At 37.7% G+C, this 13,514-nt stretch overlaps 1 protein-coding gene across 7 annotated transcripts in view; it reads left to right on the top strand.

The window, feature by feature from the left end:
• Window positions 1-13,514, top strand: part of cdc42bpab (CDC42 binding protein kinase alpha (DMPK-like) b) — a 62,732-nt gene that overhangs the window by 23,357 nt on the left and 25,861 nt on the right. For all 7 annotated transcript variants that reach the window (XM_084432239.1, XM_084432235.1, XM_084432238.1 and 4 more), the window contains exons 2-9: window positions 78-169; window positions 2,664-2,747; window positions 3,156-3,251; window positions 3,686-3,834; window positions 11,075-11,168; window positions 11,270-11,470; window positions 12,677-12,925; window positions 13,085-13,164. In XM_084432239.1, the coding sequence (XP_084288365.1) occupies window positions 78-169; window positions 2,664-2,747; window positions 3,156-3,251; window positions 3,686-3,834; window positions 11,075-11,168; window positions 11,270-11,470; window positions 12,677-12,925; window positions 13,085-13,164 (1,045 nt within the window). The remainder of the gene's footprint in view (window positions 1-77; window positions 170-2,663; window positions 2,748-3,155; window positions 3,252-3,685; window positions 3,835-11,074; window positions 11,169-11,269; window positions 11,471-12,676; window positions 12,926-13,084; window positions 13,165-13,514) is intronic.

Below are 13,514 nucleotides of genomic sequence, written 5' to 3'. Positions count from 1 at the left end.
GTGTAAAATAAATTAAAATAGTTGTTTACTTGTTTTTTGTTGTTGTTTGTCACATTTCTTTTATTTTGTTTTTACAGCCAAACCTTTCACATCCAAGGTGAAACAGATGCGCTTACGCAAGGAGGATTTTGAGATCCTGAAGGTGATTGGACGGGGAGCTTTTGGAGAGGTATTTATTGTTCTCGTTTCCTTTGGAACATTCTTTTTTTTAAGATCCCGTAATAGCCCCATTGCAATTTTTGATGAGTATACTGATTTACCATAAGCACAGGTTGCAGAGTAAGGATATTCTTCATGTAGTGCTTTTAAGAGCCTGAGGCAGTTGATGTTCTTTTGTAATGACAGACGTGTGATGTAGTCACTGGGGAATGTGTGGTGTACAGGTAGGCCAGGAAACCAGTACTATTAGGTTACTTCGTGAGGCCTGGCTGTTCAGAATGGCCTGTGAAGTGGGAACCCCAGCAAATGGTTATGGGATTTTTACTCAGGTTTTATTTCACAGTGAGAAAATAGCTCTGTGACACTTTGACGGTTCCAGAAATAGTCCACCCAAAAATGAAAATTGACATTATTTACTTTTGTACAAAATGTACCTTTTGTAACCCATGCCACTCTATTTCTTCCTACAAAAATAAAAAAGGATTTTTTTTTTTAGGAATATCTTGCCACTTGAAATATTGCGCACAAGTTGTACAGACAATTTTTATGGTAAATCATTTTATGGTATTTCTTCCATCCTTATTGAAGCTCGAAGGCTTTAGTCCTAATTCAGATCTCTTTTTTTTTACATTGAAAAAAAGTCAAGCGGGTTTGGGAATTGCAATACATAAAAGATGACCAAATTCTCATTAAGCTAATCCTTTAAAATACAGATCTGCTTTAAACAAATTGCTCAGAAATCAACTAGGCTACCTTAAATTTTCCAAGAAGTGAAATACATTAACAACTGTGTCTGCAAAAAGACCGTTTAAACTTTCTTAACAACGGATTGGTTTGAGTTATAAAAATGGCAACACATTTGTTAGATTTGGTGGATGGAAATACATCAAAGATCATTTGATAGATTTTAAAGGGCAATATTTGTCAGTCCTTGGGCTTTTCTCCACTTGTCAACGTCTGGTGAGCTATGATTCATCTATGCCCGCCTCAGTGGGAACGTTTTCGTCTGACACACCACTCGACAGGGTTTCCGGCCTCACTTCAGTCCAGCTGGAATCAACAGCTCATGGAAACCTAGCAGAAAGTCTGTTCTGCTTGATGTGAGCCTGTTGCCAAAATAACACGAGAATGGAAGCCATGCAGCTGTGAGAAAACGTGCGAAGGAACAGACTGAGGATCAGTCACACACTCTCATCTCCTGATGGATCAGGAAAGGCTTGGGCGAGAAGAAGAATGGCAGATGACATCATTTCCTGTGAAGATTTCTGAGCCAGTAGCTGCTACTGAATTTTGAATTTGAAGACAATTTTTTTTTTTTTTTTGCATTACCTCATTATTTTAACACTTTTCAACACATTTAAATCCCACTTACTGAAGTGCAATTTTTTAATTAAAACTGTGTAGGGTGTGGAAAGGGAAATCACATCACATACTGTCATCGTACACTTGATGGCAGAAAGCGAAGAGCAAAAGAACTTTGAAAGAGACTCCTCTATCAGCAAAGTCAGAGCCAAGAACAGTGTGCTCTTTCCTGATCAAGTCACTGAACATTGCCAGAACACTGTTGTGTTCACTGATCATCATTTAATAGAGTGAAGAAGACATCACACATCCAACTGAGCCTAATGCTTTATATTCCCTCTTTAAGGCAGATGCTAGATATGATCATTATGTTATTTTCCTGGGACTATGATCTCATGACATTCACAGGCATCTGGTTTTCCTTGTATTTGAACTGTACTGTTTGCAGTCTCACAGAGATTGAATTTGCTGCTTATTGTTACAAATAATTGGCTGCTTAGATAGGAATAGACTGTTTGACTAACGTTCATAATGTTAAAAAAAATCTTTCAAATCAATGATGTTCTTTCTATTCATCAAAGAACCCTGAAGAAAACGTATCACGGTTTCTACAAAAATATTAGGCTAAGCGGCACAACTGTTTTCAATATTGATAATACTAAGAAATATTGTTTGAGCCAAATCAGCATACTCCAAATCACATTCTTCCCTACAATATAGCAGGCTAAAAACAGTATGTGACAAAAGAAGTATGTCCAAATTCACAGTACAAATAAAAGAGTTGGCAAAAAGTACCCTGGTGACCTACTACTACCCGGCGTGATTCTGAAGTGTGCATATTCAATGGACGCTTTACTATCTCATGAGGCCGTGGGAGAGGATGGTCACATGATAATAAAAACGTGTCATTGGAGAAGCGCTAATTAAACGTCATTGATTTCGGCCCTCCAAAACCATTTCAGCCCAAAACCGGAAAAAGCCAAAATTTCGGTGCATCTCTTCTTGATTAGTTTCTGCAAACTTGCAGTACGAGTAGAAATGAGCAAATCTGCTGTACTTTTTCTGCAAGGAATGCAAATGGCAGCACTCTTAACAAACAAATTAAGTAGCACTTTTGTGTAAATGGTAATAAATAACACTGTTTCCAGGTAGAATTATGTTTTAAGATCACATCAAGACTGATGTTCTTGTCTTCCTTACAGGTTGCAGTAGTAAAGGTGAAAAATACAGACAAAGTGTTTGCCATGAAGATTCTCAACAAATGGGAGATGCTCAAAAGGGCTGAGGTGGGCTGATGTTTTTACTGACATCTCTTTCTTCAGCAGATTTGATCCAAATAAGCTAACTGCTTTAGCTGCAAATTACAGCAATGTTTTTCTGACTGATTTTTACATAATGTGCAAATCTTGATCCAGTTAACATCATGCTTTACCATTCAGCTGATGCAGCCGTTTCTCCTATATCCCTGGCATGCCATTCCTTAGCTTCCTACTAGAGTATTACTCCCTCTGTCTTTACCAATTACACGAGAAACCACTTAAAAACAAACAGTCTTTGCTCTATATGATTCAGAAAGCATTCCTCACAGTGGAAATAGACCCCTTGGTTGGAGTCATTCTTAGTATGTGGGGCACGTTTTTGATCGCTGACTCTGAGAAGTGGTTTTCTTTGACATTTACCTCTTTTTCCCTCAGACGGCATGCTTTCGGGAGGAACGGGACGTGCTGGTGAATGGGGACAGTCAGTGGATCACAACGTTGCACTATGCTTTCCAGGATGAGAACAACTTGGTGCGTGAGAACTCTCAAGCTCACATTGGGTCTGATTCACATTCACTTGATAAGGTGCAGAGGGGGAGATAGCGTGATCATCAATCACGACTTACAGAGTTTCAAGGGACGCTGTCTTACAGCAGACTATATATTTATCTGTGCCGTGTTGTGTATATAGCGTGACTGGAGAAGAGGGTCTTCGATATGAACTATCATTTTAAGTTCAGCTTCATGAGTGGGAGTGTGAGGGAATGAAACTGGAGGAAGAGGGCGATAAGAGGTTTTAGATGAAAGAATGTCATGGATAACTGAGATGGGATGGGTTAATCTGAGGGTAAAGGGAATTTTAATTGTAAACTGTTTATGATTGATATCTTTGTTTCCCATTCCTTTTGTTCCCTTTCTTCTCTTTTTTTCTGTCTTATTCACTCCCTGTTTTTCTCTCCTCCTAGTATCTGGTGATGGACTACTATGTAGGGGGAGATCTGTTGACTCTGCTCAGTAAATTTGAAGATCGTTTGCCTGAGGACATGTCCAAGTTCTATCTGGCCGAGATGGTCTTGGCTATTGACTCTGTGCATCAGCTACATTATGTTCACAGGTGGGTCCTGGCATTTTTAAACCAGGGGCCAGTTGCATAAACATAACCATTTATGTCAAGACTATGTCTTACGAAATAGTATGACCAACTAGCAGTTAGTTAGGTGTAATCAGTCTTACTTTTTGCAGTAAAATTAGACCAATCTACATTATGTAACTGACTTAATTTATAAACAGTTTTAAAGAAACAAATTTGATGACTAACTTGTAAGATTAGTCTAAGCAGTTTATGCAATTGGCCCCAGGGTTGTAGCCTGGTAATACCAAACTCTGCTACTTCGCTTTGCTTCGCAGACAGAGTCAGGCATGGCATAATTGAAAAGCGTTTTCTTTCTCGCGGAGAGGCGCTTGTCTGAAGTTTAAAATCATTGGTTCCCGTAAGCCAATCACATAACGTTTGGTTATGGCGTGTGTTATGCGCATGCTCAGCCGCATCTAACTTCCACTGTAAACACATGTATGATGCGAAAACAAAACCATCGAGCGAAATACCCGAGTGAACATGGCTGTGAACGACTTTTGCAGATTATGTGAAGTAAATCTACGCATCCACGGTACAATCAGTGTCTTCGTCACGGCTCTCAGCCCGCCCTCTGTTCGTTGATTGGCCGGCTGTTTTCAGGCCGGAGGAGAACGGAAAGCTATTACGCTGTCTCAGACTGAGTACAGAAGCGAAATGAAATTGAGCGGAAGTAAGAAGTCTGACGTAGTCAGGCTACCAGGGTTGTCCATCAGTTTCAAATGTTGACTGAATTAATTACATGATTTGCTGGTTAATTAAACACTATTATTGCAATATATCAATATTTTCTGAGCCTACAAATAGTAAACATCTAAAGACAGCTTTGTGGCAGACAAAAGCATTGAATATTAAAAGTGGCTTTATAAGTCATTATATTGGTTGTTTTATTTCCATATCCTATCCTATCACTGTCCACAGCAATCCATTTTGCAGTCTGGTTTGCCTGTAAAATAGTTTTATTTTAGTGAGAATACACAGATTCTTTTGATACTTAAATACATTGACAGATGTCATTGCAGAAACATGATTCTGATAATATTTGACAGCCAAAGCCATGTTAACCAGCCAAAATGTGACCCCTTTATTGAAACAAAAAGGATTAGGGTTATCCTTATTTTCTAAAAAGTCAGTGTGCTTTAGTTATGTCACAGCAATAACCATGTTTTCTAGTTGGTTGTGGTTTTAGGGGAGGGATATTCTAATTCTAGAGAGCATTTGATTGGACAAAATCCTGTGTAGTGCTCTATGAGTCATCATTATATTTGATCTGTTTTCATGGAAAAAGAAGACTATATATTTTAAAAGCGTGTGTCTGCCTAAACTGAATTCTGTCAATGTTTAGGAGTACACTACGTTCAAAAGTTTGGGGTCAGTAAGGTTTATTTGAAAGAAATGAATACTTTTATTCAGCAAATATGCATTGAATTGATCAAAAGTGACAGTAAAGACATTTATTTTACAAAAGATTTTTATTTCAAATAAATGCTGTTCTTTTGAACTTTCTATTCCTAAAAAAATCCTGAAAGAAAATGTATCAAAGTTTCCACAAAAATATTAGCCAGCACAACTGGTTTTAACTGATAAGTATATTTTAATATATTAAAATAAATTAAACTGAATATATAAATATAAAAAACTGTGATTTTAAAGTTTAATATTTAGTTCACAATATTACTGTTTCCTGAAATAATCAAATAAACACAGCCTTGGTGAGCATAAGAAATTTCCTTCAAAAATATGAATGTTACCGACCCCAAACCTTTTGAACGGTGGTGTATATTAGCATATAGATGAACTCAAAGCTAATACACATGAATTAAAAGCCACAAAACACCCACTTCGATTTCATGGGGTTTTCAAATCAGCTAAGCATGCACTAAAGCAGTGCAATGAGTTGGAAAAAAGGCTGTTTCGTCCGAGGGATGGCTGGGTTTGAGCCCATCTTTGGTTATCATACAGGAATTGGCTTCTCCGTATTTGCATAATAACAGGCACCAGTTCCATAGAGCACTCAGTGTGATGAATGTGTTTGTACTGGGACTTTGGGTGTGCTTCACTCCCACCGAACACTTTTACGTACAAACACACACACTTTCTCTAATGTACTCGTGTTGTCTTCCTCACAAACTGATGTGCAGTCTTGGTCTGCCAATTGCAGTCTGTTTTTGGGGCACCCAGAGGGACAGGCAGGGGAAAGTTAAAGGCAGTAATCATGGGGTTAGAGGTGTGGTCAACTCTCCTCTCGTGAGAGTTTGGCACGCCTGGTTTGTGGAGGGTGGGGACGGAGTGGATTGGTCTCCAGGGATGGGGTTGGTGTGGGTGTGTTTTTGTATGAGCCATGTTAAAGGGTGTGCATATGGGAATAAGTGCGCCTGTACATTTAAGGGTGGATGTACTGTGTGAAAATAGATGAGACACCACAGTTTGCAAGAATGCACAGTGATGGGTCCATAATTAATAGTGTATCATCTAAAAAATGATTTAAAGGGATGTTTCACTTAAAAATTAAACTTCTGTGTACTCACCCTCATGTTATTCCAAACTTGAATGAGTTTCTTTCAACTTTCTGCTTAACAACATCCCCTGATGTTGAATGCTGTTGTAATATATAATCCCAGTGCTATTTTACATACAATTAAAACATTTCAAGCTCCAAAAATAACAAAAATCACCATAAAAATAGTCGATACTAGACTATTTTTAAAAAAATAAAATCTATTGTGATTTTAAAAAAGACGCTTCAGTTTTGCTGTGCTTGTTTGTAGGACTGTACAATTTGGCCCAAAATGTTGTAATTTACATATGACCATATATAATAATAATAATAATAATAATAATAATAATAATAATAATAATAATAATTATTATTGTTATTGTTATTGTTATTGTTATTATTATTATTATTATTTCACTTTAAATATATTCAACAAAATAAGAAATATTACTATTTTAATATTTCACTGTGAAATAAAAAAAATCAAGAATTTAATAAATATAATGTAATAAACATAATTTTGTTTTATAGTACAAGTGACATGCTTCACTCTAAAATATGCAGCTCATTTATTTATATAATTAAATCACACTAATATAATAATCGCAGCAAAAGGCCTGTCACACACTGAGCATGATTAAGCGACGTGAATGTACGATGCGAAGACGCTCTTGAATCGAAACAATAGATCCCTGCGAAGCTAATAGATCCATACAGAGCTATATACCAGGCACGATCATCAATCGCGGAGCGACAAAGCAAGATTTTTTCCCCCTGACCATTCGCTTCGCTTCATTGCATCGTGCTCAGTGTGCCTAAGGCCTTTAGCCATAATGCATTTTCGGTTTTATTTCACTTAACCATGCAGCTCTAGTTGATACAACTCTACAATACAACTCTAAAGTCATATGACAGTGTATGAGCATTGACATCAAACCTGGCATGATGCAAAGTTTGGAATGACATGGCGGTGAATAAATGATGACAGTATTTACAGTTTTGTGTGAACTATGCCTTTAAATGGATCTCAAATTAATTTTGTCTCTTCATTTATTTATTAATATTTGCATTTTTAAATACAGGTTTCACACATTGTTTCTGGTCGGCAGATCACATTAGTGGACTCCTGCCCTGAAAGCTCCTTCCAGGAAAAGCTTGGAGCTCTTGCTTTCACCCAGCCCTCATTAGACTAAGTGGGCAAGCTGTTGTGTTAAAGTGGAGGATTTTTAGAGATTGTGCTCGTAAGTGGTGTTAAGTGCCCGGTTCCTCTCTGCCAGATATTTGCATAGGGTGAGCTCTGATCCTTCCGCCGATGAGGCCCGGCCCATGTCACAGTTGAAGAGCCAACCGGACGCACTAGCATCTGTGATTTTGTTATGCGTGACTATTGCATTATATTCAGTTATTGATCAGGGCCATATGTGTGTCCGGCTATTGATCAATAACCATGTGTGTGATGTCTCAGCTGATTCCTAAGGAAGCTAGCTGGAATTTCATTCGCCACAGAGACACGGCTCATTGCACCTTAAAAGTCAAGAGGGAATCTCTTGTTACCTGTTAAGATCCCCTATCAAAGAGAAAGATGCACAGTCGTTGCCTGAGGATTAAGTCACATTCATTTGAAACGGCACAGGTGATTGGATGACCTCATAAAGAGCTTTGTTTGGCGACACCGGCGGCGGTCTTAGTGCTTGTAGAACAGCTTTTTTTCAACCAGAGGGCCTTGACCTACAAGTTGAAGTTTCCACATACTCCACTTTTCCTTTTTATTATATTTTTAATTTTTTAAAGGATTGAGCTCAATGCTCGAGTAAAAACAAAAAAAGGACTGAGTGAACTGCTGAAATGTATCCAACATCCCATACAATGAGTCCTACCCCCTTCTCTTTCTTCCTGTCTATAGTTGACCAGCTCTTCCTGTGGTAGGCATGAGGCAGGTCCAGATGGTGCTCACAGATGGTTATTGTGGTCTTAAAGTGGGATTACCTCCCTCTGCTCGCTGTCCGCTGCTCCTTAAGACAGCAGCCCGGGACAGAGCCACCCAATTATCACCTACACTACAACCCCTGCTGGCCAGACCGAACCCCTTAATGCACCATTACAAAGTGAATGGCTTTTTGCCTAGCAGGAGGCATGCGGCCAAGTTAACAAAATCTAATATAGATTTAATGCAATCCAAGTTTAACATAGTTTAAAAGGAAGTTTAGCTATGATTGGAGTCTTAACGCGCACGGGAATGGAGTATTAGTGAAAATAAGTTACATTTGCTGAGTTGCTATAGTGTCATTTTCAATGGCTATGTCACATTATCTATGTCATGGCTAGGCTACATTATCTGCGGTAAACTTTGTTAGCTCGTAATGCTAATCTATGGTCTTTGCAGAGCATATTTGTTTGGTTCAGAGTTTCTCTACTTCTTAATTGGTTTAGCTTGTCCTCCTACGCTTTTTGCTGTTTGCTCTGTGGCACAGGACCGTGCCGGTGAGATTCGTACAATCAAGCCAAGACCTTCTCAGAAAGGAAAACCGTTAAAGACCTCAGTGACAGAATCAGATAAGGGGTGTTCTGGATGGTCCACAGAATTGGTCATGGATTATAGCTTTTGAGAGATTTGCTGTGTATCAGGTTCAGTTTTGTTTTTGAAAATGTATACGTTAAATAAACACTTTGTTTTAATTTATTTTGAATTAAACCTAATAATAAATAATTTTCCTTCTGAACAATAGATGCATCATCTGCATGTTTTGCCAGCCCCCCTGATGAGACATTGTCTCATTGCGATAACTTTTTATTAAAAGTCAAACAATGCTTTCATCTGCCACAAAAAATGTAATAATTTGGGTGCTTTATATATTTATACAGATACACTAGCATTCAAAAGTTTGGGGTCAGTAAGATTTTTCTTTTTAAAGTAATTAATACTTTTATTCAGCAAGGATATCAAAAAGTGATACTGTACTTTACTGTTCTTTGCTTTCAATTAGAATCCTGAAAAAAGTTTCCACGAAAATATTAAGCAGCACAACTGTTTTCAACATAATTATTATAATGTTTCTTGATCACCAAATCAGCAAGGATGGATCTGAAGAATCACGTGACACTGAAGACTGGAGTAATGATGCTTAAAATTCAGCTTTGCCATCACAGGAATAAATTAAATTTTAAATTATGTTAAAAATAAATAAACTATTATTTTGAAATGTAATAATATTATTTCATTATATAGCTGTTTACTGTATTTTTGTTCAAATAAATGCAGCTTTTGTGAGCATTGGAGACTTATCGAATCGAAAAGACTTAATCAAAAACATTAGAAAATCTCACAACCCCTACATTTTAAATGGTAGTGCTTAGTTAAGTAAATATATTTTATATTTATTTGTTTTGTACTGTATGAATATACTTATATTGAAATGATTAAAATGAATTAAAATCTTATGTATACAATACATTTTTTGAATCATTTTAGTCTGGTTTATTTATTAATGGTCACATTACTTAAGAAAATGACACCCCAAAACAGGAGTGCTATATATTATAAACATTGTAGTTTTGACAGTATTGCTTCATTATTCGGTGTGGATGAGGTCAAGCCATTATTGAAATCATTCCACCACCCACTGAGTTCCTCACACAATCTCAGACAAACCTCTCTGTGTTAAAGCCCTGATACATGGTTCTTTTTGGCCCTCTATTCAACTGCTTGCCAGCGGGGGATGGCTGCCTGCCTCTCACCTCACACACGCACACACATACATCTTCATATCTTGAACGTTGCTGACAATTAATAATCAACACTTATGTAAAAACTCTCTGCGCTTTCCCCTACTCTCCTCACTCCGTGTACTAGCACTCTGCCAAAGCTGGAAAATCTCTCTCTCTCACACACACACACACACACACACACACACATTGTATGAGCTTATAATGTCTTATTTGAAACGTTGGCTGTAACGTAAAAAAAAAACTTTAAAAAGAGTTTTAGGGTTTATGAGCTGTTATGATTAATGATGTGCTGACGCTGGTAAATCCCCCGGCTATTTGAGTGAGATAGTGTGCGCGTGTCCTTCAAAGTTTTGCTTATATCTTTTACGACAGCCAGCACTGTACTTGTGCCAACCACAGGACAGTTGCATGATTTATTGATATAGATAAACTTAAAGACTTTGTCTTAAACATAGAAAGTCTATGAATGTCAGACGGTTAAGAAATCTCGAGTCATGACACAAATTGTGGTGTTATTTGAGTAGTGCAAGATTGCAGTAAGGCTTTAGCTGTTTTGCTCAGTCCAATGACATGTAGACATGACCTTTGACCCTTATTGAGTCACCACAGGCCCTTGGTCATACCATACACACACACACACACACACACACACACACACACACACACACACACACACACACACACACACACACACACACACACACATATATACATAATACTTTAATTAAAACTAAAATTTTTAATAGAAGATGTTATAAATGTAATATATAATTAAATATAAACTAAATATTAAAAGTAAATATATATTTACTTATATTATTTAATTTTATTTATATGATGTGATTTTTGTATACATGCATGCCATGGCACTGAATGATTACTGTATTCATTTAGTATGACATTGCCATGGCGCACTATCATTCTATTATACTCCTTTGTTATGGTTCATTTTTGTTTTGTATGATGAGTGTTTGTGATTTGTGTTTTATGTTTAATCAGAGATATTAAGCCAGACAATATCCTGATGGACATGAACGGTCACATCCGGCTGGCTGACTTTGGCTCCTGCCTTAAACTCATGGAAGATGGGACAGTGAGTTTGATTTTCAATCCTAAAGCTGTCAAGCACATTATTTCTTGCTCAGTAAGTGTTGTGTTCTAAATTTCTGTCTTCCTGAACACGTTTTCTCATAGGTCCAGTCCTCTGTTGCAGTTGGGACCCCAGACTACATCTCTCCGGAGATCTTGCAGGCTATGGAGGACGGGAAGGGAAAGTATGGGCCGGAGTGTGACTGGTGGTCTCTAGGTGTGTGCATGTACGAGATGCTTTATGGAGAGACACCCTTTTATGCTGAGTCTTTGGTGGAGACATACGGCAAGATCATGAACCATAAGGTTTGTTTGCATCGTATACCAACACGCAATTTTGTACCTCAAGAATTGAACATGTTGTTATTTCCTATGTTTGTTTAAAGGTGATGTGTGTAGTTTTTCAATTTTAAAATACATTCTTCCTTCAGAGACAACTGAATGCAAGCCATTCATTGGTTGATTCCCCTGAATAGTGTAAAAACACTGTGGCACTATCCAAATCATTACATTTTGTTCAGGAAAATAGGAAAATAAGTGTTTTATGAAGTTGCAGTTTGTGATGCTAGTGCTGAGAAATTGCACATTTCACCTTTAATTGTGGACGTGCACTTCTGAAATCTGTTTACGGTTAGAGTAGCTTAAAGGGGTCCTATTGTGCTTTTTTACATTTTCAAATTTCTTTAGTGTGTGGGGTTGCTGTTTGAGCATGACAGGGTCTACAAAGTTATGATGCACAAAGTCCACTCCAAAGGGAGTTATTCTCTATATCAGTAAGCACTGTTTATTAACTCCCTGAAATGCCTCTATCGTAGTGTTGAGTTTTCTCCTGTACACGTCACAATTTTTCTCATTTAAATAATTCCCGTGCAAGGCTTACACAAAAAAAGGAGGCGAAGCTTTGTTGATTTGCGTAAGTAGTCTGTTGAAACTCGCGGTTATGATAGGAGGCGTGACATTTCTGAAACACTTTCGAAGTGGTTGACCAATCACAAAACACTGGTCCAGCCAACCAATCAGAGCACATTGCACTGTTCGGAAGGAGGGGCTTTATTGAGAGAGAAACTAAACAGAGCGTTACTGACAGACTGGGAAGAGAGGTGCTGCAACTATGAAAACCTATTCTAGGAGACCCCAAAAACAAAATCAAGACTTTATGAAAGGGCATAATAGGTCCCCTTTAATTTCTAGGTAACCCATTCCTCCTTTTAGTTAACCAAGACAATAATTTGTATGTGGATCTTGCTTAGTATAAAACAAACAAGTCATGAGTGAATTGTAGAAGTTTTGAATTAAAAATTCTTTTTGTCTTTCCTTCACTATTTTATTCTGGATTAGTCATCTCAACCTAACAATGAGGTAATTCACCTTTTCATCAAGGTTCATTTAGTTTTGTGTGGGACTTAACTAATGGAGCACATCTTAAACCACCGTAACTAGCGTAGTTAGGTAGAGATAAATGATAGTCTTACTCAGCAATGCTCAAGTATATTCCAACTCTTTCTTTCTCAGGAGCGCTTCCAGTTCCCACTTCAGGTGACGGATGTTTCCGAGGAGGCTAAAGATCTCATCCGCCGGCTGATCTGCAGCAGAGAACACCGGCTGGGCCAGAATGGCATCGACGACTTTAAACAGCACCCCTTTTTCACAGGCATCGACTGGGACAACATCCGCATGTGCGAAGCCCCCTACATCCCTGAAGTCAGCAGCCCCACTGACACCTCCAACTTTGATGTGGATGATGATTGCCTCAAAAACTGTGTATGCATCTAGTTTTGTTCTAATTTTATCCTGTAGTCAATGTGTTTTAATTTTTTCACACAAATGCATTAGTATGTAGTTGAGCAGGCCATTATGCAGTGTTACTGGATGACTTTAATGGATGTTTGAGTCTTAGATGGTTTTTCTGAAATATTTTAGGAGACGTTGCCCCCACCTTCACACACAGCATTTTCTGGACACCACCTCCCATTCATAGGCTTTACCTACACAAGCAAATGGTGAGTAAGACAACTTTTTATTCATCATGCCTTTCTTAATTAGGTACACTACTGTTCAGTTTGCGGTCAGTAAGACTTTCTTTGTTGAAAGAAATAATACTTTTATTTAGCAAGACGCTTTAAATTGATCGAAAGTGAAAGTAAAGACATTGACATTGTTACAAAAGACTTTGAACTTTCTATTCGTCAAATGAGTACAACCAATTTTTAACATTGATAATAAGAAATGTTTCTTGAGCACCAAAAAATCATATTAGAATGGTTTCTGAAGGATCATGTGACACTGAAAACTGGAGTTATGGCTGCTGAAAATTTTGCTTTGCCATCACAGAAATAAATGATATTTTTTA

The sequence above is a fragment of the Rutilus rutilus genome, assembly GCF_951802725.1.
Source record: "Rutilus rutilus genome assembly, chromosome: 15".
Lineage (NCBI taxonomy): Eukaryota > Metazoa > Chordata > Actinopteri > Cypriniformes > Leuciscidae > Rutilus > Rutilus rutilus.
The sequence above is the reverse complement of the archived record's forward strand: the minus strand, read 5'-3'. Positions and strand labels throughout refer to the sequence as shown.